Source organism: Anomaloglossus baeobatrachus, chromosome 3 (genome assembly GCF_048569485.1).
Source record: "Anomaloglossus baeobatrachus isolate aAnoBae1 chromosome 3, aAnoBae1.hap1, whole genome shotgun sequence".
Classification (NCBI taxonomy): Eukaryota; Metazoa; Chordata; class Amphibia; order Anura; family Aromobatidae; genus Anomaloglossus; species Anomaloglossus baeobatrachus.
Window position 1 is genome coordinate 471,777,192 of NC_134355.1, and position 25,760 is coordinate 471,802,951.

At 42.8% G+C, this 25,760-nt stretch overlaps 1 protein-coding gene across 5 annotated transcripts in view; it reads left to right on the forward strand.

Annotated features, from left to right (window-relative positions):
* PEX5L (peroxisomal biogenesis factor 5 like) overlaps positions 1-25,760 on the forward strand; it is a 376,062-nt gene that overhangs the window by 201,264 nt on the left and 149,038 nt on the right. Inside the window, exons 2-3 of one of the 5 annotated variants that reach the window (XM_075340588.1) lie at positions 14,663-14,728; positions 19,375-19,479. The exons of 1 other annotated variant lie outside the window; for it this stretch is intronic. In XM_075340588.1, the coding sequence (XP_075196703.1) occupies positions 14,663-14,728; positions 19,375-19,479 (171 nt within the window). Of the gene's footprint in view, positions 1-14,662; positions 14,729-17,818; positions 17,887-19,374; positions 19,480-25,760 lie in introns of those variants that run through there. 3 more of the 5 variants (XM_075340591.1, XM_075340590.1, XM_075340589.1) reach the window with 3 other exon arrangements.

A 25,760-nucleotide genomic window follows, 5' to 3' on the forward strand; every position in this document is an offset into this window, starting at 1 on the left:
GGAGTTCACAGCAGGTGGGGGGGTCACAGCAGGTGGGGGGGTCACAGCAGGTGGGGTCACAGCAGGTGGGGGTGGGGGTCACAGCAGGTGGGGGTGGGGTCACAGAAGGTGGGGAGATCACAGCATATGGAGGAAGGTGAGAGGTGGGAGAGGGGCAGCAGATGAGGGAGGGAGGCAGCGGCTGATGGGGGAGAGCGGCGGCAGATGGAGGGGACGCAGCAGATGGGTTCAGTGCTGCTGAATCAGGGGCAGAGCCTGCTGCAGCCGGCAGCTGAAGGGTGGGGGCTGGGGCAATGGCGGCGGCTGAAAGGACACAGTGTCTTTAAACTTACTGATCGCTCTCCTCACCTTCCACGAACGCTGGAGTGAAGCTGAGGGGAGTGGTCACCGGCCGCAGATCTACAGTGATTGCAGAGATTGGTCACAAGGCCAATCTCTCCAATCAGAGCTGGGGCGGGTGCAGCAGAGGTCACCCAGCTCCAGCCAATGATCGGTGCTACAGCTGCACTGATCAGGGCTGGATTTTAATGTTACAGCCAATTTCAATGGTTGAAACATTACAGTGGCTGTGATTGGCTGAGCGGCGTTCGTCAGCCAATCACAGCCTCCTTAGGTCCAGGGAGGAGACACCACCCCTCCTGAGGTCAGGCAGCGGGCCCCTCCTCCACGAATCTAAGATATCTGCAGCGATCGCAAGCCACTGGGGCCACAATCTCACCGTGACGTACTGGGTACGTCATGGGTCCTTAAGTACCAGGGAGCTATGACGTACCCAGTAAGTTTTCAGGCTCTAGGGGCCCGCTCCCGCTTGGGGCCCCTGTGCGACTGCAGGTGCTGTCAGTGCAACGTCACGTCCCCACCCCCTGCCCATGGGGCCCGGGGAGCAGAGAAATGAAAGGGGAGGGGTCCGGGCTGTCAGCGTGTCCAGGCCCCGCCTCCTGCTCACTGCACGGCCAGCCCGCCCTGCGAAGTGTACTGTCAACGCCCCCTGCCCTAGGGCCCGGTGAACAGAGGAATGAAAAGGGACGGGGCCTGTCAGCGTGCCCGGGCCCCCCCTCCTGCTGACTGCACGGCCAGCCCGCCCTGCGAAGTGTACTGTCAACGCACCCTGCGCTGGGGCCCGGGGAGAAGAGGAAGGAAAGGGGGCCTCCTTTCTCCTGCCTCCTGCTCACCGGGCACGCTACAGGAGTTCCACTAGTAATGACCTGATGGCGTCCCTGGTTGTAACCATTGATACCTAAGGCTAGTTTCACACATGCGGCTTTTTGCCGGTTTGCTGGGTTCAGTGGACTCCAGTACAGTGTGATACTGTACAATGGCAGTGCAGCAACCTCCGGGTCACATGCTCCGGTCACATGACAGCATGTGACCGGAGCTTGTTGCGCTGCCATGGTACTGTATACACTGTACTGGAGTGTGCCGAATCCAGCAAACCGGCCAAAAGCCGGATGTGTGAAACTAGCCTAAGCTGCAATACTCTGCACATGAGATAAGCAACATAGCTAATCAGGAGAACTATACTACATTTCTAATTGGAGGTAGTTGCTAATATTATTATTACTATACCTACTACATATTGGAATAGGATGTTGGAGATGGGAATACCCCTTTAAAAGCCTCTAATTAACCGGAAAATAAGCCTGTAACAATCTGAGGTGTCCTTAGAGTGTATGAACCCTGTTTTTGAGCTCTGTGATGCCAACACAGCCTTATAAATGTCCAAGTGACTCCAATCTAAGGGTAAACCGATGGTGAGCAATGGGTGGAGATTTTTCTTTTGGATGTAATACAAAGACCCATCTTACAATCCAGGAACCACATTTTCTGTAACACAATCTTGGATTCAAGATTTTGATTTAGAAGAAAAATTAGCACTGAGGGATATAGTACTGTCCACTTTGTTTACAGCATGTGGAGAGTAAAAAATGGAAAGAGTGAAAAAAGACTGTTATTAAGGTGCTATTGTCACGGGCGGGGGACAGATCACAACCAGGGGGCCGCTTCGAGGCACTCGGATACGGGCGGTGGCTGTGGCTCGAGTGGCAACCGGATTCGAGGCTCGCGCAGCCGTCCATATGTGGGTAAGTGGGTGTCCGGGGCTGATGGAGCGGGGCAGCAAGGTGGGATCCCCTCCACGGGTAGGGGAGATGTAGTCCTGGGGTCCAGGGAATGGTGAGGAATTGCAGGGAGCAGGAAACTCACAGTTTGGTTGTCATGGTCCTGGATGAGCTGCTGATGGATGGTCAGTAACCACACACAGTCTGTATTGTAAACCAAATTGCCAATGGCCGGTTACCTTTGGTTGGTGTCCTCGGGTCCACACCCAGATATGCAGCCAGGGGCCCTTTCTTCCACACTCTCTGTCTGTCTCTTTCTTGTCTGGACTAGTCCGCTTGAAAGGCCTCCGGATCAGATCCCCTCTCTCGGCACCGGTGGGCTACAACCCTGCCACAGTCGGCCTGAGGTTCCCCGCAACCAGATCTCAGTGCCTGTGGCCCTCAGTGCCACCTAGTCCGGTAGTCCAGGGCTCCAACCCTGACTACTAACCTCTCCAGGGAGCTCCAACTCCCTCCTGTCAGCTCTTCACTGACTACAGCTCAAACTGAAGCTAAACTATGCTCTGTCACTTCCCACGCTCTCCTTGATCCCTCCCATTTTCCTGGGGAGGGGGTGAGTAGGGCCTGATTGGCTGGTGTATATCTGTGTGGGGACTGTGTTGGTGCCAAGCAGGAGAATGGCCTGCACTTTGGTGGATTTGTGTAGGCTCAATTACAACCTTGTTTTGCCAGGGCGTCACACTGTTACTGCACTATACCTCAGATCAGTCAACTCAGTCACACTGAGTAACTATGCAGGTACAGCTTTTACATACTGTATATATCACCTGAATTTTTGGATTATTATTTACAGACTGACATTCCGGCCGAGGCCAATTGGGGATTACTGCGAGTCCTCTCATGACACTCGGCTCACGCTGGCAGCACAGCAGGAGCCGAATGTTATGCGAGTGTCACTGCGACTGTGGTTCGATCGTGTGATCAGACCACAGCTGAGGTGGGGCAGGCCGGTGCTGTAGAGGGGAGGGAGGGATTTATCTCCCTATCTCCTCCGTTCCCGGCTGATGCGAGAATCGCATTGCTCTAGCATTACACCGGTGTAACGCAAGAGCAGTGCGATGTTTCTCTCGCCTCATGGACTTGAGTGGGTGTGAGTGAAACAGGATCGCATTGCACCCGCAGCATGCTGTGACTGATTTCTCGGTCAGATTAGGGCTGAGAAAATAATCGCTCATGGGTGCTGCCCCATAGACTAATATTGGTCCAAGCGGAATGCGATTTTTTATTGCATGCCACTAGCACCATTTTTCTCGCCGTGTGTCCTAGGCCTACCACTCACAATTTCCATGTGTTTCAGCACTGAGGCAATTTTCCACAATCTGATTAGGCCTTTTTATATCCCGAGATGTAATAAGTTGTTTAGTCTGACCTCCTAACCTCACACTGTACAGGCATAAAATGGCACTCATGGCTAGCACTCATATTTTATACTGGCATGGGAGCCCTGTAGATTGACTCCGCTAGACCATGCGAAATTCAACTCAACTCGATTCTTCGTAGATTAATCCATTCAACTCCAGTGTTGCTGATCTGATTGTTAACCATTCATTACACTTGTTATTAGTTCTTCACATTTCATATTATAGTAAGTCAATAACTGAATTCTTCAAGTTGGATATCAAGCTGGTAAAAAGTTGGCAGCAAGCATGGGCATAGACATGCCATTGATGCAAACTATACTGCTCCACAAAAGCTCAATAGATAAGGAAGGGACATTGCCATCTCAAAGCAAGACACAGCAGCACCTTACTGTCCAGCATTTTGCATGAAAGGGCTTAAGCTAATACATTCCATAGCTTATACCTTTAATTTTTGCTAGAGACATATAAAGGGGGTTCTTTAAAATCAGTTATTAGGTATCAATAGATCCTTGCACAGTTCTTGCATGAGGACCATTTTCTGTCTGTTTACGCCCCTGGCAGCAACTATATTTTTACGTAACCTTCCCCCATTATGATCTTGTAGACATTGCACGTCTTCTCCAGATGTCTTTGATAGGTCTTGTTTAACAAAAGGAAAAAATATAAAAGGATGTTAAAAAATATACTATATCGGTTTTTCTGTGCTTGTCAATCAGGAAGGCTGAATGGACTCCAGAAGCTACTTGCATTGTCTATTTCTAGAGTATTATAGCAGCACGGTCTTTTATAATACAATATTGTTTATGATACAGGATGCATGATTTGCTGTTACAAATCTTTGAACATTAGATTTTCAGAAAATATAAAAAACATAGTCATGCAGTGATTGTGAAGAAATGTAAAAAGGAATTTTAGTGTTGGCATAAGCTGGCAGTAATTTTATGACAGAGTATGTGTCATTCGTGATAATTATGTTATGCTTGTGGGTGCCATGGGTAGTGGAGACCAGGAGAGGCATAACCAAGCGGCTACCTCGTCTTCACTACAGCCACTGATGGGGAGAATAGGCTTGTGTTGGAAGGTAGCTGTGAGGTGCTATTCCGAGGAGTCACGGTCCTGTGATAGCTGGCCCCAGGGGCGGGAATGCAGGTATGGGCACAGATGGGGGCAGATACAGTCTCTGGTGCAGACTGGATGGCTGGTTCAGGTTGGTGTAGAGGATACAGCTGAGATGACAGGTAGGAAGGTACAGCTTGTACTGTAGGTGCAACAGGTATGGCAGGTACAGCAGGTGCAGCAGGTACAGCTAGTACGGCTAAAGTGGGCATAGCTGGTACACCAGGTACCAACAGCAGAAGGAGGTATGGAAGGTTTAGGCAGGTGCTACAACACAGGTAGAGGTTAGTAAGCACAGGTGAGAACACAGGATACAGGGAGCGGGACGGGACCTGGCAACTAGCAGTGTGTTTCTAGCAATAGACCACAATGCCCAGGCACCTCCCATAGGGGAAATATGTCTTAAGTACTTTATGCTTCTTAGCCATAGGCTGGGAGGCACTTCCAGGTTAGGGCACACTGGGCCTTTAAGAATAGGGACGTGCGTGCGCCCTAAGTGTACTCATGGCAGACCTGTATAGCGTGCACAGGCACTGGGAGCAGGCAGGTAGGACAGATGCCTATGCCACTGCTTAGCAGCTAGGAGGGTGAGTACGCTGGCATCTCAGCCAGGAGGAGGCAACGGAAAAGAGCAGTGGTGTTACAAATTACTTTATCTCTGGAAGGTCTGAGGATGTCAGCTCAAATTGGCAACCTCAAGTAGACTTAACCCAAGCCACTCCATCTAGCAGATTCCAGCTTTACTCTTTAACCCTAATATGAAGATATGACTATACTGAGGGGTTCCTTATTTTGCATACTTAAAGTAGCTGCTGACCAGAGGAGTAAGCCTGAGATAAGAGTAGTATTACTAGCTGGATCAGTAAATGGAGGGACAGAACTAGGAAAATAAAAAGAACACAAAACCATTAAAAGGGAAATAGCCATAGTCAGATACCAGGTGACCAGTCAAAGCATAGTTAGACAAGTCACGGTTATTATCAGGAGGGATGATAAAGGCAGACATAGTTTAAGGAGCAAACGACGCATAATATCTGGAAACTGTCGGCAGTATTGTGGATGTTTAACCCCTTCACGACTTTTGACATACACTTACATCATGCTAGGTAAGGGGTTACCTCAAAATTATGTAATATAGCAAAGCTCTGGCTTTCACAGCCAGGGATGGTCCCCACCCTGCCCCTGGCTGTTTAAGCCCTTAAATACTCAATATTGATTGCAACATTTAGAAGGGTGGGAGAGTGAGTGCGCTGATTACAGGACCTATTGTTGCCATGGCAACTTGAGGTTGTCACAATGACCTCCGGGTTAGCCATCTAGTGCAAGCCTGGTGGACCATGCCAGAAGCATGGTCTAAAAGGCTTCTGTCAGTGTCACACTGACAAGTATAATGTATTGCAATGCTTGTACATGGCAATATAGTATACCAACAATCAGATTAATCAAAGTTAATGTCCCATATAGGAACTAAGTCAAAAAGTTGAAAAAGTGAAAAAAAATTGTAAAAATATAAAAAAAAATCAGAAAGTAAAGAGCAAAAAAAATTGAAAAAATATTATACCAATACATCTGTATATTTATGGAAAAAAAAAAAGTTAATACATTTGTTATTGCCACACCCGGAACATCCGAATGTATACAACTTTCACACTAGTTAATCTCTTCAGTGAACAACATAAAAAACAAAATACACTTAGTAAAAATTATGCCTTTTTATCCTATAGCTGACAAAGAAGGGGAATAAAATGCAATCAAAAAGTCATATGTAAATAAAAATGATATTGCTTAACTCACATTTATCCTGCGCCATGCACTGAGCACTTACACAGATTAATACATCTAAAGCTCTGAAAAACGTGATTCAGACAAAATTCCCAATAGAAAATTCACTGTAATGAGACAGATGAAGTCACTTTGAACTCCTGACTGGCCTATGGTCTGGTGGTGTCTATCGTTTTACATGTCTTTTTAGGTATGCACAAAACTGCAGTCAACAACAGTTTTATGCACCTTTGAAAAGAAGGACACTGCTGAACAGAGTCCAAATGGAGTCCAGAGTAACTCTGCTGCCTCATTATAGTGAATGGACCAGTCAGGAGTTTCACATGAATCACGTAATTCGGAGATGTAGATGGAAACCCTAATGTAACTGCTCAGCATAGAGAACAGGGTAAATGTGAACTGATCCAAACTGTTCTGTACCCAAAATGCCACCAAATAGCATTCAACTCAACCCACAAGAAACCAAGTCCCCACTAAGTTCCATCATCTGTTAAAGTAAATATAGAGGGTTTCCACATTACTGGTAGCACATGGTTTTCCAGAAACAAAATCGTAACTAAACCTGTAGATGAATTCTCAGAGGTGGCCACCTGAGGGGATTTCTGCTGTTCTATCGCTTAGGATCTCTGTATATGGCGTCTGCAAAGTATTGGAGGAAAGTTACACTGGTCAGAATTGAAGAAATTGGCCTGGTCAGGGAGGTGAAAACAGACTGGGGGTGAAAGGGTTAAAGAGGACCAGACACCAAGTCAAATATGTCCAGTTTTAAGGTTTATTTTATTCCCCCACTCCCGTGAGTATTTTGATTTTAATTTATTTTTTTAATCCACTATACAGTTCCAGAGATAAGGGTATTTTTAGTTTGTTTCTAATTTTTATGGATTTTACCAATTAGGCATGGTTCTCATGGTAAAAATACAGAGAAAGACAAGCCCCCAAAGAACCCTGTATCTATGCCCCTTTAAGTAAAGAATAGACAAATTAGCACTAAATAAAAGGGCCCATATTTCAAAAACTATATGGTGATTTCTTAAAAAAAAGGAAGAAGCGGGACTAAATCAGGACCGAAAACTGGCTCTTTTGACCTGGTGACAGATCCTCTGTAAGTAAGGTGTGGTACACACGCACAGCCTGGCTGGTTGGTACTACAGGTCGTAGACACACTAATTCCTGGCTGGACCGAGTCCGTGCTGCATAAAGATATAGACCATAAAGACTCCTCTGTCACCAGTGCAGCTTGCAGATTAATACGATGACGCTGGGTGACTGAAGCAGATGCTGGAATAGGTCCAGGTAGAAATTTGACAATCTCATTCCATCTGTTACCTCTATATTTACATATAACTTTGTAAAAAATGAGGATGTTATGCAAAAATAATCTATGAAAACAGCAATACATGAGGATGCTGATAATTTGGAAGATAAAATTATTTTGAATATTTTGCTGAATATTTAAATTATAGTAAAAAAAATAATGATTGATTATAGAGTTTTTCCACACAGGGGCCGCCAGCTCTTTTCTACGTCCACTATTCCTTTAGACCTGCCAAAACCTCACATTTGTTAGAACACTGTTTTACCTATAATAACTCAACATAATTCAACATAGGTTCAGCAAATGAGGAGCAGCGGGCACGAATGATGAGATGATTCTACATAACAAGTGCTGGCACTCAGTAATATGAGTATCATGGGGCGTAACGTATCCGGAAATGTAGCAAAATGATCATTATGTTTACAAAGTTCAAATTGCAACTTATAGAAATATATATTTTTAATCAATAATTATTTTTTCAAATGGTTTAGCATTAACATTTTTGAAACATAAAATATTTTTTTTTCTCCTATTACTCATATTATCTCAATATACTCTATGTGCTGATTTTTCCCAATCTGACCCACTTCCAATATTTTTATCAGATCCACATCTATTTAAAGCAACATTAAAACCAGTTGTATATTTGTTCTGGCAGATGGAGCAAAAGTCATATGAATATTGTTATTGATCCTCCCTGTTCATATTTGCATTGTTACGGGTTATTGTTATGTCTGACAGTCGTTAGATTCCACTGGCTATAAATGACCATTAGTTTACATTCATCAACACAATATTTGCATTGATTTGTAAAAGAAAAGCTTCAAATACATATTTACATGGGACAAGTCAGTTTGGAAATGCTGTACAATGTATGGGTAGCATATTGTAGAACAGGAGATGCTGAGCATTTTGATATATATATATATATATATATATATATATATATATACAGTGGAACCTCACTTAACGAGTAACCCTGTTAGCAAGTATCTCGCTTAACGAGCAAAGCTTGCTGTAAATTTGTAACTCAGTTTACGAGCTAGCTTTGCTGAACAAGCAAAATACTCACCTCACACACTTCCAGTTCCGTACATCCACCGCGCTCTAATCCGCTCTTGCAGTCCACACACACACACACAAACACACACAAGCACACACAAACACACACACACATATTATGCTCACCTCACCTTCCGTTCCATCGCCGGCCTCATGGTTCTTGTAGTTCGCCGGTACAGGATGTGTATCGGGTAACCATCGCGACAAGGGAGAAACATCCGCTGCCAGAACGCTGACGTCAAAGGCAGGAGCCGCTTGCCTCTGATGGGCCAGTGCGCTGCCTTTGAGTAGCGGCTGACAGTGTAAGTTCCTCCCTCGTCGCTATGATTACCGATACACATCTTGTATCTGCGAACTGCAAGAACCATGAGACCGGCGATGGAACGTAAGGTAAGGTGAGCATAATATGTGTACCTTGCATTCCATCACCGGCCTCCTGGAACTTGCAGTTCGCCAGTACAGGATGTGTATCAGTAACCATCGCGACGAGGGAGGAACTTCCACTGTCAGCCACTACTCAAAGGCAGCGCGTTGGCCAATCAGAGGCAAGTGGCTCCTGCCTTTGATGTCAGCGCTCTGGCATTTCTAATATGTGATTGACAGGTATCCCTGTATATGTGTGCATATAGAAATAACTCAGTCACTGATTTAGGCCACCCTCTTAACTGCTAAGCCCAGGATTTCAATTAATAAAACACAAGTTATGCTTTAAGGCAGGGGTGGGCAATTAATTTTCCCGAGCAGCCAGATGAGAGACTGTGACTGGTGTGGTGGGCCGAATCAATAGGCCAAAATTAATTTTGCTCAATACTAATATTAACATTTTAATTATTATTTAATGTTAATTTTATATGTACCATTTAATATAGAGGGTAACCTTATTCTCTTTTTTTCGTAATATATAGATTTATCATTTATCTTGGACGAAGTTATCTTCCAAAGCTCCAAATTCAAAACCTCTTAAAATTATAGAATTCTATAAATGCCTGATATTTTTCTCAGGATTTTTCTGGATTAGTAAAAAGAGGTTTGAATGCAGTGTGGAATAGAAGTATTTTATGGCAATTTGATACCCAAGTGCATAAGTTGAAGATTTAAGGCCGCTTTACACGCTGCGACATCGCTCAAGTGATCTCGTTGGGGTCACAGAATTTGTGACGCACATCCGGTCGCTTTAGCGATGCCATTGCGTGTGACACCTATGAGCGATTTTGCATCGTTGCAAAATCGTGCACAATCGCTCATCGGTGACATGGGGGTCCATTCTCTAATATCGTTGCTGCAGCAGTAACAAAGTTGTTCCTCGTTCCTGCGGCAGCACACATCGGTACGTGTGACACCGCAGGAACGAGGAAGCTCTCCTTACCTGCCTCCCGCCCGCAATGCAGAAGGAAGGAGGTGGGCAGGATGTTCGTCCCGCTCATCTCCGCCCCTCCGCTTCTATTGGGCGGCAGTTCAGTAACGCAGCTGTGACGCCACTGTGACGCTGAATGAACCGCCCCCTTAGAAAGGAGGCGTTTCGCCGGTCACAGTGACGTCGCAGGGCAGGTAAGTAGTGTGACGGGTCTGGGCGATGTTGTGCACCACGGGCAGCAATTTGCCCATGTCGCACACCCGATGGGGGCGGGTACCCACGCTAGCGATATTGGTACCGATATCGCAGCATGTAAAGTGGCCTTCAAAGGAAATCTTGTCAGTAGGGATGTTTTTTGCTTTGTTTTATCAGCAGGAGATTATCACTAGAAGACTATGTGTTGCTTGCCTCCTTCTCGAACCTCACCCCACCACTGATTAACATCTTTCTTTCAACATACGGCATATACAGAAGTCTGCCAAGCAGTAGTGTGGGTGGGGTTATTCACAGCTCAGTATCCAGAGCTCTGCTAGATCTGCAGCAGAGAAAACTGTGATTCTATCACAACTGCTGCACCCAGTTAACCAAGTTATACATCACTGGAATCAGGGTCTCTGTCTCTATAACATTATGCTGTCAAATTACATAGCAAAAACTTGCTGACTTTCACTTTACGCTACATGGATAGCACTATCTGCACTCAGCATGCTTACAGATATAAAACCTTTTCCATGTACACACTGGTTGTCACTGAGGAACAATAATCCCTGCAGTTGCACAGCCTTAGACCTATAACCAGATGCATACGTGTGACACCGCAGGAACGAGGAAGCTCTCCTTACCTGCCTCCCGCCCACAATGCGGAATGAAGGAGGTGGGCGGGATGTTCGTCCCGCTCATCTCCGCCCCTCCGCTTCTATTGGGCGGCAGTTCAGTAACGCAGCTTTGACGCCACTGTGACGCTGAACGGACCGCCCCCTTAGAAAGGAGGCGTTTCGCCGGTCACAGCGACGTCGCAGGGCAGGTAAGTAGTGTGACGGGTCTGGGCGATGTTGTGCGCCACGGGCAGCGATTTGCCCATGTCGCACAACCGATGGGGGCGGGTACCCACGCTAGCGATACTGGTACCGATATCGCAGCATGTAAAGTGGCCTTTACAGGAAATCTTGTCAGTAGGGATGTTTTTTGCTTTGTTTTATCAGCAGGAGATTATCACTAAAGGACTATGTGTTGCTTTCCTCCTTCTTGAACCTCACCCCACCACTGATTAACATCTTTCTTTCAACATACGGCATACACAGAAGTCTGCCAAGCAGTAGTGTGGGTGGGGTTATTCACAGCTCAGTATCCACAGCTGTGCTAGATCTGCAGCAGAGAAAACTGTGATTCTATCACAACTACTGCACCCAGTTAACCAAGTGATACATCACTGGAATCAGGGTCTCTGTCTCTATAACATTATGCTGTCAAATTACATAACAAAAACTTGCTGACTTTCACTTTACGCTACATGGATAGCACTATCTGCACTCAGCATGCCTACAGATATAAAACCTTTTCCATGTACACACTGGTTGTCACTGACAATAATCCCTGCAGTTGCACAGCCTTAGACCTATAACCAGATGCATAAATATTACTCAAAACATACAGTTGCATGAATAATTGTTAAACAAGCAAAATATCATGATTAATTAACAGCTATATACAGTTAGGTCCAGAAATATTTGGACAGTGACACAATTTTCGTGAGTTGGGCTCTGCATGCCACCACATTGGATTTGAAATGAAACCTCTACAACAGAATTCAAGTGCAGATTGTAACGTTTAATTTGAAGGTTTGAACAAAAATATCTGATAGAAATTGTAGGAATTGTACACATTTCTTTACAAACACTCCACATTTTAGGAGGTCAAAAGTAATTGGACAAATAAACCAAACCCAAACAAAATATTTTTATTTTCAATATTTTGTTGCGAATCCTTTGGAGGCAATCGCTGCCTTAAGTCTGGAACCCATGGACATCACCAAACGCTGGGTTTCCTCCTTCTTAATGCTTTGCCAGGCCTTTACAGCCGCAGCCTTCAGGTCTTGCTTGTTTGTGGGTCTTTCCGTCTTAAGTCTGGATTTGAGCAAGTGAAATGCATTCTCAATTGGGTTAAGATCTGGTGATTGACTTGGCCATTGCAGAATGTTCCACTTTTTTGCACTCATGAACTCCTGGGTAGCTTTGGCTGTATGCTTGGGGTCATTGTCCATCTGTACTATGAAGCGCCGTCCGATCAACTTTGCGGCATTTGGCTGAATCTGGGCTGAAAGTATATCCCGGTACACTTCAGAATTCATCCGGCTACGCTTGTCTGCTGTTATGTCATCAATAAACACAAGTGACCCAGTGCCATTGAAAGCCATGCATGCCCATGCCATCACGTTGCCTCCACCATGTTTTACAGAGGATGTGGTGTGCCTTGGATCATGTGCCGTTCCCTTTCTTCTCCAAACTTTTTTCTTCCCATCATTCTGGTACAGGTTGATCTTTGTCTCATTTGTCCATAGAATACTTTTCCAGAACTGAGCTGGCTACATGAGGTGTTTTTCAGCAAATTTAACTCTGGCCTGTCTATTTTTGGAATTGATGAATGGTTTGCATCTAGATGTGAACCCTTTGTATTTACTTTCATGGAGTCTTCTCTTTACTGTTGACTTAGAGACATATACACCTACTTCACTAAGAGTGTTCTGGACTTCAGTTGATGTTGTGAACGGGTTCTTCTTCACCAAAGAAAGTATGCGGCGATCATCCACCACTGTTGTCATCCGTGGACGCCCAGGCCTTTTTGAGTTCCCAAGCTCACCAGTCAATTCCATTTTTCTCAGAATGTACCTGACTGTTGATTTTGCTACTCCAAGCATGTCTGCTATCTCTCTGATGGATTTTTCCTTTTTTTTCATCCTCAGGATGTTCTGCTTCACCTCAATTGAGAGTTCCTTAGACCGCATGTTGTCTGGTCACAGCAACAGCTTCCAAATGCAAAACCACACACCTGTAATCAACCCCAGATCTTTTAACTACTTCATTGATTACAGGTTAACGAGGGAGACGCCTTAAGAGTTAATTGCAGCCCTTAGAGTCCCTTGTCCAATTACTTTTGGTCCCTTGAAAAAGAGGAGGCTATGCATTACAGAGCTATGATTCCTAAACCCTTTCTCCGCTTTGGATGTGAAAACTCTCATATTGCAGCTGGGAGTGTGCACTTTCAGCCCATATTACATATATAATTGTATTTCTGAACATGTTTTTGTAAACAGCTAAAACAACAAAACTTGTGTCACTGTCCAAATATTTCTGGACCTAACTGTACATTACGGTAATATTGGGATGTATTATCAACAGATTAAAGGAGTTATTATCTACTTGGACAATCCCTTCTTAAATGCTGTAGTCACTCAAGTAAGAAAAAACTACTGATACGTCCCACACAAGCACTTTTGAAACAATGCCGGTGTGGTGTCTACTGGCACTTGCATGATATTGTTATGTCACATGAGTGCTGCAGTTAATCAATGGCAGTGCAGTCAATCTTCTCCCATACATCTGAGTTTCATCCAAAGGAAGGGTGAGTGCTGCTGATTGCCTGCAACACTGTAGTGACATACCAATGTCACATAAGACCCGGGAAACCCAATGCCCATATTGCTGGAGCAGTGCTTGTTTGGGAGGTGAGTACTTGGGGGACTACAGCATTTAAAGGGAATCTGTCACCAGACTTATGCTACTCATCTTAGAGTAGCATAATGTAGGGAAAGAGATTCTGAAAGTACCCATGTTTATCTTAGATCACTGTGTGCAGCCATTCTGACTTTATCTCAGAATTGAGTGTAGCAGAGCTGGAATCTGTCCTAGCCCATAGCAAGCTCTCAATAGAGGTTGTGCATGGACTATGAGGTGTCAGCCACAGCAGGGGGAGTGCTGGACTACTGTACACAAAGCAAGAAGTCACACCAATGTTAATCACAGAGCAATAAACCCTTTAAAATGAGTAAACAACAGCTCCACACAGATAAGAGAAACACAGATGTTTTTCTTTTTTAACCCTCACAGCATGCTGTCCTCTGCTTATATAAGAGAAAAACAGATGTTTTTCTTTTTTAACCCTCACAGCTTGCTGTCCTCAGCTTAGATAAGAGAAAAACAGATGTTTTTCTTTTTTATCCCTCACAGCTTGCTGTCCTCAGTTTACATTTCATAATCCTGGTGACAGATTCCCTTTAAGGAGAGCTTATTCTGTCATTGACAACCCCTATATATGAAGACAAAAGTATTGGCACAGATGATTGTAACAGTATGGAAAAAATATACTTGAGCAATGGTAAGACAGCAATGCATTGGAGCAAAATGTGATATGTATTGTAAGGTATACAATAGAAAGGCATGCTTTATTTCATAAATCAGCACCTATATGTAGTTTTCAAGCAAATCTACTGCATCTCTATTCTACATGGTTGCTTAACGGCAACAGATGTGATCTAATAAAGTGTCATGGCTTTTTTCAGGTAGTAGGTGTCACCTTGAAGAAAAAGTGGTTCAATCTTCCAAAAAGTGACTTGACCCCAATTTTGGTGGGTTGTTTTTCTATACAAGGAAACTATTCACTTGCATGCATAGCTGTTAAATGACATAGATATGCTCTAGATTGCTTTGTGACGGAGTATTTTTAGATGCATGCATATAGATGTACTAAAATATTGGTTAGGCAATGAATGAAATGTACTAATACTCCATAATCCTTAATCAATGATCAGTATGCATTTACAGTGCACCACTTCTAAATAATGAACTGCTGTTAATGTCATGAGGAGAACTGCCGTAATCATAGAGCAAGAAGACACAGGTCTTTAGTCATCTCAGCATGATCGAGTGCATTTCTATTAGAAATTGTAACAAAAAGTAGAATTGTATTATATATTGATTTCTACTTGATTGATTTAATCTGCAAATCACACACAGTGGATGCAACTATTATCGGGATCTGAATACATCCTGTCAATTTACTATAAAATAAATCACTGACACATAACACATAGCAGGTATCAGCCGCCACATATGCCCCCAATACATTAAAGAGGACCTGTCACTTTCCATATATACTTCATTTTCTTTACCTCGTCTTTTTTGATCACTGCTTTTCTCAACCTGGCATTATTTTTCTTTTCTTTCTATGAGATATTGCCCCTTTTTTCCTTCCCTAAGATATTGCCCCTCTTTAATGTATACAAAACTACTGTAGTTTTTTTTTTTAACCAACTGGGCATGGTCATCAAGAAGATTCCCATAGAGAAGAACTGAGGAGCAGTCCCACTTGGCTTAAAATACTTTATTTACATGTATGAAAGAGGGGGCTTCCCAGAAATAAAGAGGTGAAAGGAGAAAATTAAAAATGCCACGTTTAGGAAAAAAACACAAAATTAAAAACTACATTTATGGTCCACTAAGTGAAGACTAAAAGGTTGGACAGAGATCTAGGGGACAACAGCTATGGGGGAAAATAGGTGCCACGTCCACTCCTAGAAGGCAAATCTGACATTGAGTGCATTTCTGAAAAATAATGTTTCAGACCTTAAAATAGTTTCTCCTCTGTGTGTGCTGTAGGCAATGTGTAAGTTTCCAATGTCCAATGCTTTCTATTGACTGTGTTTCTCATTGTGTGAAAGGTGTTAAAGCTGCATTTGAATAAAGAACAAGTCTCCACATTAAAGTGGTTGGTAAATGGGAATAATTACAAAATTCGGAATATTCTCATACTTTAGATAAACAACTATAGTGTTTCCTAGCCTGATCCTCAATAGGCTGGGGTACAAGTCTTATTTTGAATTAGGTTATACCTATAGAACAGTGTAAGCCTTGTCATTTTGGAAAAGGTGTCCAACCTTCTAGCATTACATAGAGAAGGGGGAGCTGAGCAGACTGATGTATAGTTATATTGGAAATATTCAGTAAAACTTGCATTGAAATTCTTGCTCATTCTATCATTAGGTATCCAGTTTGTGGTGCTACTCTAAATACAGTAAGTGTACACAAAGATATCTGCCAATCACTAATTAGGACCGCCTACTGGACTCCTAAGCGTAGAAAAGGCCAGGACTTTAATCAATAAATACAAGTTCTACTAAATCTATTCCTATAAAATTGTATAACAATCAGGTCTACTCTAATACTCATTGCTGATTGGACAGCTTTTTCTTTGTGATAAATTCCCCATTATATCCACATAAATAATTACGTTAATCTTTCCATAACCTATGATTAAATAATTTTGTTCAGAAACTATTATTTTGCAATTGAAAAAAAAAGATATCTACTGGGTAGAGATGAGAAAATCTGACAAAATTTGATTTCCATCTCATAAGCCCTGATTGCCATTAAAAAACTGTTTTTGATAAGCCAGGAAGTGGTTATAAAACAATAAAAATTCATACTCGTCTAGCGCCTCACCTGCTCCTGCTGCCACATTCCCCACTGGCCTTCTAGGATCCTGTTCTGTTCAGGCGCCGGTCTCCATTCCCCACTGGACGTCTAGGATGTCATTCTGTTCAAGCGCCCATCTCCACTTCCCATTGGACTTCTAGCAAGCCGTTCTCCTCAGCAGCCAGTCTCCACTCCCCATTGGAGTTCTAGGATGCCATTCTGCTTAGGTGCCAGCCTCCACTCCCCACAGGACTTCTAGGATGTCATTCTGTTCAGGTGCCGATCTCCATTCCCAACTGGACTTCTAGGATGTCATTCTATTCAAGCGCCCGCCTCCACTTCTCATTGGACTTCTAGAAAGCCATTCTCCTCAGGTGCCAGTCTCCACTCCCCACAGGACTTCTAGGATGCTGTTCTGTTCCAGCACTGGTCTCCACTCCCCATTGGACTTCTCAGATGTCTTACTGCTCAGATACCAGTCTCCACTCCCCACTGGACTTCTAGGATGCTCAAGCACCGGATTTCCACACCGCATTGCACTTCTAATGTGCTGTTCTGCTCAGGCACCGTCTCAACTCATGAGTGGACATGTAGGGTGCTATTCTGCTTAGGCACAGGTTTCCACTCATCAGTGGACATGTAGGGTGCCGTTCTGCTCAGTTGCCGGTCTCCACTCACTAGGGGACTTCTAGGATGCCTTTCTTCTGAGGTGCCAGTCTCCACTCCTCACCAAAACTGATGGTTCTGGCTTCAGTAATAAATGAGAAGTAGGGGCCTATTAAGGCAGAGGACAGTGGGGACAGGTGAGGGGCTAGGTGAGTTTTCATTTTCATTGTCTTCAACCCCCTCTCAGCTCATATAAATCCAGTAAAACGGCAAATTTGGGAAAATTCTAAACAAATTTGATTTGCCTAAAATTGATTCTCCCATCCTTACTTCTGAGTAGAGTCTTTAGTTTCCATGTATAATTACAAATATCCAAAGAGCACCATTAATGCTAGAATACATAAATCTCACCAGATTTAAGACGATTTTTTAATTCAATTGGGTCTAATTACAATTTAGAAATCTGTTTAAACAGAATAATGCCGCTTTAACCTACTGCAACACTTTGTGCTTAATGGCATGGGACTTTACCTGTATTTATAGCATGTTTCAGGCTCGGGATGCACTACTGAAGATGTGACATGTTTCAATTCTCCGCAGGTCACTTAGTTTTGCAGTTAGTATGGGATTTGGTACACAAGCATGAATCACTGCAGCTATTATATGCAGGTTTAATGAAGTGGATTCCCATGAGTCATTCTCCTTGGTAAATCTCATGCATTCTTTCTTTGATGGAAGAACTTACACTACACACTATTATTTTTAGCTTATGCATAGTTTTGTCCTGAAGCATTAGATTTATCAAAGAAAAGGAGATTGATGTATTTACACCTTGTTTAATTTAATGCCAATAACGTTTCCTTTTTTTCTTCTGTTTGCCTCCTTTACAATACTGTATTTATGTGTGTAAACAATCATTACTGCTGAATTTAGACAATGACATAAGATATAGTAAAAATTGAGAATCCTCAGTGGTTAATACCTTTTTATGACTAACTGAAAAGATGATGACAAATTTGTCGCAAAATTGGGCAGTCGAGATCCACATCACATAACTAACCAGATTGTAAATTTAATATTGTTACTGAAGGTTACAAAATAGAAACAATCATTGGGACTCATGTCTTAAAAATTGCAGATTCATTATGCTCTCACCCGGGTTTAAAGGGGTTGTCCACTACTAGGACTACCCCTGCTGATTCCATATGTTTTCCCCAGGTAAAGTAATAAAGCTTACACTCACCTCCCGTACCAGTGCTTTTCCAGATTTGTCCGGGCTCGCAGTGCTGGGGCTCACTTGGAATTGTGACGTCACTTGAGCCTTGCATCCGATCAGTACCAGCTTCTGTCTGTCTGCCATCAGACCAAACAAATTAATCAACAGTGACAGCGCTCACTTCCTTTTGATTGCTTGTTTCATCCAAAGGCAGGGAGAAGGAAGTCAACGCTGATTGAGCTCAGGGCTCTTGTGACATCACATCTCCTTGTGTGCCCCAGTAATGGGAGCCCAGACACCACTGGAACTTCGCTAGTACAGGAAGTGAGTATAGGCTTTATGATTATACATGGGGGAAATTGTGGAATCAGAAGGGGTTGTCCTAGTTGTGGACAACCCCTTTAAGCATAATGTAAACATTCTGTATGCCTGCCACAAGTTTTTAGTTTTTCTAGACTATCAGTTTTTTACTACTCCAGTCCAGTTTGTACTGATGTTCGTAATGAGTTTTTATATTAAATGAGTTTCTAAATTGGGTTTCCAAGTAGATTGACTTTTCTAACTTCAGGTGATCTCCTGGTAAAACTTGCATGCAGCCAATGTAGTATTATATAATTCCTACTAAAATAAATGGGTGATCATGTAGCACCAGTCCACTCCCATCCCACTGAGATGTCCTCTCCTCTCTGGCTCATCAAAGGGAGTCTCAAAAAGTTATGGCATTCCACGAACCCAAACTTCTCAAAGTCCATAGCAACCAATCAAGTTGCTGCCTAAAAAAAATTCTAATGATCTTTCTCCACATGTATGTTTATTGCAATACTATATGTTCCTTTCTAAGCTTGAAATCATTCTACAGACCATTGCCATTAGCTCACTGTGTTTTACTCTATCTGGGGCTAATGGGATTTTCTTTTGGGGATTTCTGCCAAGATCACATTTTCCTGACACAAGTCATTGTTGATTTCACTATTGTAGGGGAAAAGCGCTAGGGCGGCAGATAAGGCTGTTGCCATGGTGATGAAGGAGATACCGAAACAGCCGTCTGCAGAGGAAAAGCCCCTCCTAACTATGACCTCACAGGTGGGCGCCACCAGGATTTCACGAAACTGACACATGCACCTGGCTCTTGTATCTAAATGCTAACATCCATGAATATTTCCAACAGTAATATTAAAAAATCATCTACAGTTCTCATGCTCTGAATGTGTCCACTAAATATCCTCTACTATATGAAGATGAATAATGATATGTCAAAGGATGACAATTAAAATGTTGAATGAATGAACAATGCACTCATGGGCACAGCATGCATATGTCAGTTTTACTGTTAAGTTTATTTATTATTTGTGACTTTTTGGTGCAACTACATTTAACTGATTTACCTGGTAGGACCAATCTGGGAAATCATTTAAATGACGTGATGTGGTGTTTGTGACAGTGTGTTGTGTGTAGGGCTCCCATAAATACAGTATGAGCTAAAATCTTTGGGAGGTAAAATTACTGATGTTTCCTCAGGTCGGAAATCATTTTCCCTAATGGTCACTGGTTTCGTATATTGGTTTTATTAGTGTAAATTAATTAGGTCCCTCAATTATAAAAGAACTATTGTGAGTTAGATTAGGAGGGGGGAGGGGGTTGCAAATGGAGACATGGGAGCCCTAAAGTGGTTTTATGTTTATATTGTCTGTGTCATTTTAGTTGATCAATGTGAAGTTGAGATATTTCTTTATAAAGATAGAAACAAATGTCAGTTTCTAACACAGGCACATGCTAAATGCTTTTAATTAAATTGGACTCTGAACATTTCATGGAAATTTGAAATTTATATATATGTACCTTAAAGGCTACGTACACCTTCACAAAGAATAATTTTTTATTTATTGTTCATTTCTTTTCGAAATCAAAAATCAAACAATTTTCTTAATAGTCTTCATTAAAAAAATTTGTTTCTACAGAGTGTCTGTAAGTCTTTTATCTAGCTCTGTGTTTTTGCAAAACTGATACAAGCCTGGCAAAGCTCCTTCTTCTGCTACTGGCATCTCTCTGCTCCTCCCTCCCTTCTCTCAGTGATTGAGATAGCAGGAGAAAGAGGAACAGAGGAGAGGGGGGAAAATATATCCGAGGGCACAAAAAAACAAACAAGGAAGAAAATGCATGGAAAGGAAAGTACAAATTTGAGCTGTGCTGATTAATGAAAGCTTGGATATACCTAGACCTCATAGCCAGCCTATATTACTGGCAGAAACAGTCCAAAAGAGGAAAATCTGAAAAATGGGTCAGGAAGTAAACTGCATATCAGTAAGGTCTGAGAATTAATGAAGAAACAGACTGAAACCTAGTGAGTACCATAAGTATCAAATGTCACTAACATATGTAAAGATCATTTTTCCATGTCAGAGATTCCATAGTCTATAAGTTCTATTATTATTCAGACTACAGTTCAATGTTAAAATTGCCAGATAGGCATGTACTTTAAGACGTGGTTCACCCATATTTATTATTGTCCTCAACGATATATTTTATTGAGAAGGTTTCTCTCATATACCTTGTGTTGCCAATAGTGCATGTGAGCGGTGCTATTGCAGACCACTCTTCCCCATCGCGTGACCCCCACGGCTATGTGACCTTGGGGATCCAGTGATGTCACGTCAACTTACTGCTCACCTGACATCACTGTGGCAGGCCCCAGTGTCCGTGAGTGACTGGGCTGTGGGTGGCATTTCACCACTCATCACAGCCCAGCATGTCTCCTGCTTGCGGCTCTCTGCAGTGAAGGAGGAGTGAGCAGGGAGATGCTGCGCTGTGACGTTGGGCTGTGCTGAGCGGGGAAACTCGGCCCACGGCCCAGTCACTCGCGGAGACTGGGGACGGCCACATTGATGTCAGGTGAGCAGGAAGTTGACGTGACATCACTGGATCTCCAATGTCATGGAGCCCAGGGGTCAGGCGATGGGGCGGAGCGGTCCACAACAGGCACTATTGGCAACACAAGGTATTTGAGAGAAACCTTGTTGTGGTCAATAATGAATATGGGTGAACCACTTCTTTAATGTATTTAAAACATCCACAAAGTGTTCTTTACTATCACTATGTTCAAGGGATGCTATAAGTGTTGTATCACACTTTTTTATTTCCTTATGTTTTAACTGTGCATTAGTTTACTGAAACAAAAAGAAAGTCTCTTGTTAGAAGAAGGCTCAATTTCCTTAATCTTTTTATGACTTACGAACATCAGAACTTTGCACTTTCTTGTGTGGGCATTGGGCCTACATGTTCTATGCATTACAGGGCAACACTAAGGTATATCTGTCTTCCTGTGGCTACACACAAATGTAGCAAGCTTGTAAGTAATACAAAAACTAAAAACATTAAGAATTCAATATCATAACTTATTATTTAAAAAAACTGACATAAGGGTAAATATAATTTCTCTGAAAAAGTCAACTGGCTATACTCATTTATAACAAGCTCACAAGAGTTGCAAAACCACCAAACTAAAGATTGCTATGATATGCCTTCTATCATTTAATGGGAATCTGTCAACAGGTTTTTGCTATGTAATCTGACAGCAGCATGAGGTAAGGACAGAGACTGTGATTCCAACAGAGATCCAGCAGAGCTCAGATGTTGAGCTGTATAACCCCGCCCTCACCATAGCTTCATGTGTATATTGTATACTGACAAAGAGCAGCTAATAAGTGCTGGGGGTGCGGTTGGACTACAAGGCCCAAGGCCAGTTTTCCTGTAATGATGATCTACAAGTGATAAAACACTTGTTTTATTAAGACAGCAAAACACAGCCCAGTAAGGGACACAGCTCTGTCATCAGGCTCTTTTCTACTACATCATGGTGCTCTCAGATTATATAGCAAAACCTGCTGATAGATTCCCTTTCAAATAGTAAAATTCAAGTACACACATTATATTGCATAAAAATCAGTCTTTCACATAAATTATTTCCAAAATTAATATTGTGGATATTTTTCAGACATTAATGGTACATTCCCGTGATCAGTGTCCGCTGCGTTTTGGACACAGTTTGTATTCACTATGTCAAAAACTCTGTGTTGTACAGTACTAGCACAGTGGAGGGGATTTATAGAAATCCCATGGCAGTTTGATACTTTTCTATTTAGCGTAAACTGACATGCGGCGCAGCTTTCCGAGCTGTAGTATGTCAATTTATGCTTGCGGGGACGTGGGTGTTCTTAGCAGGAGAACACAGGGAAAGTCCACAGCGCTCAGAATCCTGATCACGGGCACGGACGCTGCGTTCTCTCTCGATTACTAGCGTCTCCGTAAGAGGAATGACACTGTGTCTAGAACGCCGTGAATCCCTGATCGTGGGAACGTACCCTAAGGGATTTTCCAATCTCTTGAAATGATGGTCTATTTTTAGGATAAGCCATCATTTAATATTTAGTGGATCCCACCTCTTGGTCTCCCACTGATTCTAAGCGGTGTGGCATTCTAATACTTTTCTTCTGCGCATCATTTCTGACCACCCGGCTGTGCTAGGAGCTGCAGTGCAGCGGCTGATGGCCAGGAGCATGGCTGTGCTGAAAAGTGAATGGAGTGCTATAAGGGACTCTGCAGCCGCTTCTTCAGTATCAGATTTTCCAGAAGATGAACCTGCAAAATAACAAAAATTATAACAAAATTGATGCCATTCCCTATGCTAAAACTGTTTTAAGAACAAAACAGAAATTGTGCAGAGCCATGCTTTTATTCTTTTTGATCAATTGATAAGTGCCACATTCGAGATATATATTGTAAAACTATAATCCCTTCCCTTTATCCCCAACTGTCCCCAAAAAGTAGGAAAAAAAATACTGAAGGTATGACTGCAGGATCAGACTTAAGCCTGCTTTACACGGGACGACCGATCGTGCGATTTCACGATCGATCGTACCCGCCCCCTTCGTTTGTGCGTCACGGGCAAATCGCTGACCGTGTCGCACAAAGTCGTGAAACCCACATCACACGTACTTAATTGCTGAGAGACCTCGCTGTGGGCAGCGAACGTCCACTTCCTGAATGGGGAGGGACGTTCGGCGTCACAGCGACGTCACACAGCCGCTGGCCAATAGAAGCGGAGGGGCGGAGATGAGCGGGATGTAAACATCCCGCCCACCTCCTTCCTTCCGCATAGCCGGCGGGAGCCGTGGGACGCAGGTAAGCAGAGTTCATCGCTCCCGTGGTGTCACACTGAGCAACGTGTGCTGCCACGGGACCGATGAACAACCGACACAAGTAAAACTAAACGATATTATGAAACTGAGCGACGAGTACTCGACTCACGATTTGTGAGCGATACTGCGTCGCTCAGAGGTTTCACACAAGACGACGTCATGTATGATGCCGGATGTGCGTCACGAAAACCGTGACCCCCGACGATGCATCACACAATCCGTCGTCTCGTGTAAAGCACCCTTTAGGGTTTCTTACCATGGAGACACATAATTCTGCATGGTTAGTGTAGAAACAAATCATCTGACATTGTTACCCAAGATTCCAAACTTGGTTTATATTTCATTGTGACAGCATCAAAAAAAGTTGACAAAGCCTTTATCATCCCAAATTATTAAGACATTGAACACGTTACAATTATTTTATCTAATATTTGCATCTATTCTCCACTTGTTAGATATAATGCATCAAATTATAAGGAAAGTCTTCTTTATGATGAGCTTCTCTTTTCAATTGAGTAATGTCTTTAATGAGAGATTGTCAATATGGATAAAGGAATAAAGCCGCTATTAGCTAATTGCATTGAGTCTGGCATTATAAGCTCAGAACATACTGGGGCAATGTCTCCATAAATACTATGGTAAGAATCTATACTAATATAGATTACTATTATCCTGATGGATCCAATTTCAAAATTATCATTAATCCACCCAAACCCATCTGTGTTATTTCTGTTCATTGTGGTATGTTTTTGTGACCCATGAATTTCATTACATTTTATAACTGATGAAGGTAAAGGCAAATGTCCCTTTATCTTGTTATAGTAAATAATGGGCTTTAGGACATAGGTTATATGCAAACATACATAACCCATCAGTAATTCTGTTCAGGGTATACCATAATTACATTTCTTTATTTACTGAAGAAGATAAAGGGGTTGCCTTAATAACTGCTCATATGCCCTATATAATAGCCTAAAGATGTCTGTAAGTGATCTCCCATTCTCCCTAATAATGAGTGGCTTTTACAAACTTGACCCCTTTTAAATGGCCAGTATGCAAATAACTTCTTCAGAGAAAAACAGGACTTGAACTTTAGTGCCATTTATTGGGGGTAGCAATCCTAAAAGTAAATTTTGACCATTTAAAGGGATCTATCAGCTGCAATATACAACCAGAACAAGGAGCAGTACTGGGTACATATTGCTAATCCCTGCCTATCCGTCCCTGTATGCACTAGCATAGATAAAGAGAACTTTAGAAAAAGTATTTTTAAAGATCTTTTATGATATGCTAATGAGCACGGGACTAGTCATAAGGGTGTTAGTTCCTGCTTTCATTCCACCCAATGCAAATAAAGCAGCGAGCTACAGGCTGCAGTTTTATCTGTGTTTCATTTTGGCAGCATCCAGTCTCCTCAAATTTGATATCCAGCCAAGATAACATGCACAGTTGTTGGCTGGTATTCTAAGGCTTGAGAGACCCATGGTTTTTGCCACCCCCAGCCAAAATATAGCAGCCTGCAGCCACCACCAGAATTGTCACATCCACTAGATGTGACAATCCTGGCACTTTACTCAGCTCATCCCAATTGCTCTGGTGGGATTGTGGCAATCTAGGTAATATAAAAATCACAGCTGCTATTAAGCCCAAGGTTAGCAATCGGGAGGGGTCTATGAGACCACCGATTACTAACCTTGTAAGTAAAAAAACACAAAACACAGCGAAAAGTCCCCTTTATTTAAAAAAAAAATAAAAAAAAACACCCTTTCTCCAATTTATTAACCCACAAAACACCCTGCAGGTCCAATGTAATCCATATGAGGCCCCATGACGATCCCGCCTATGCTACATCCTGAGGTCACAAGTAACATTAGAAAACATGACCACTCACTGCAGCCATCAGGGACACACTGACTGAGCCGCAGCTGTGAGCAGTGACATCACTGAGTTCACCTGATGTTACAGCTGGAGTTCCCATGGTACCCCAGATGTGACCTCAGGTGAACTGACCTTAGGGGAATCAATTGAACTTAGTGACCTCACCTCAGCTAAAGTCATTGAACTCAACGTCGGATTACTGGATTAGGCATTGTATGTACATTGAGTATTTGGGTGCAGACATTTCTGCACCAAATTTGCATCTCCTGGCAAAATAAAACACAAAAATAA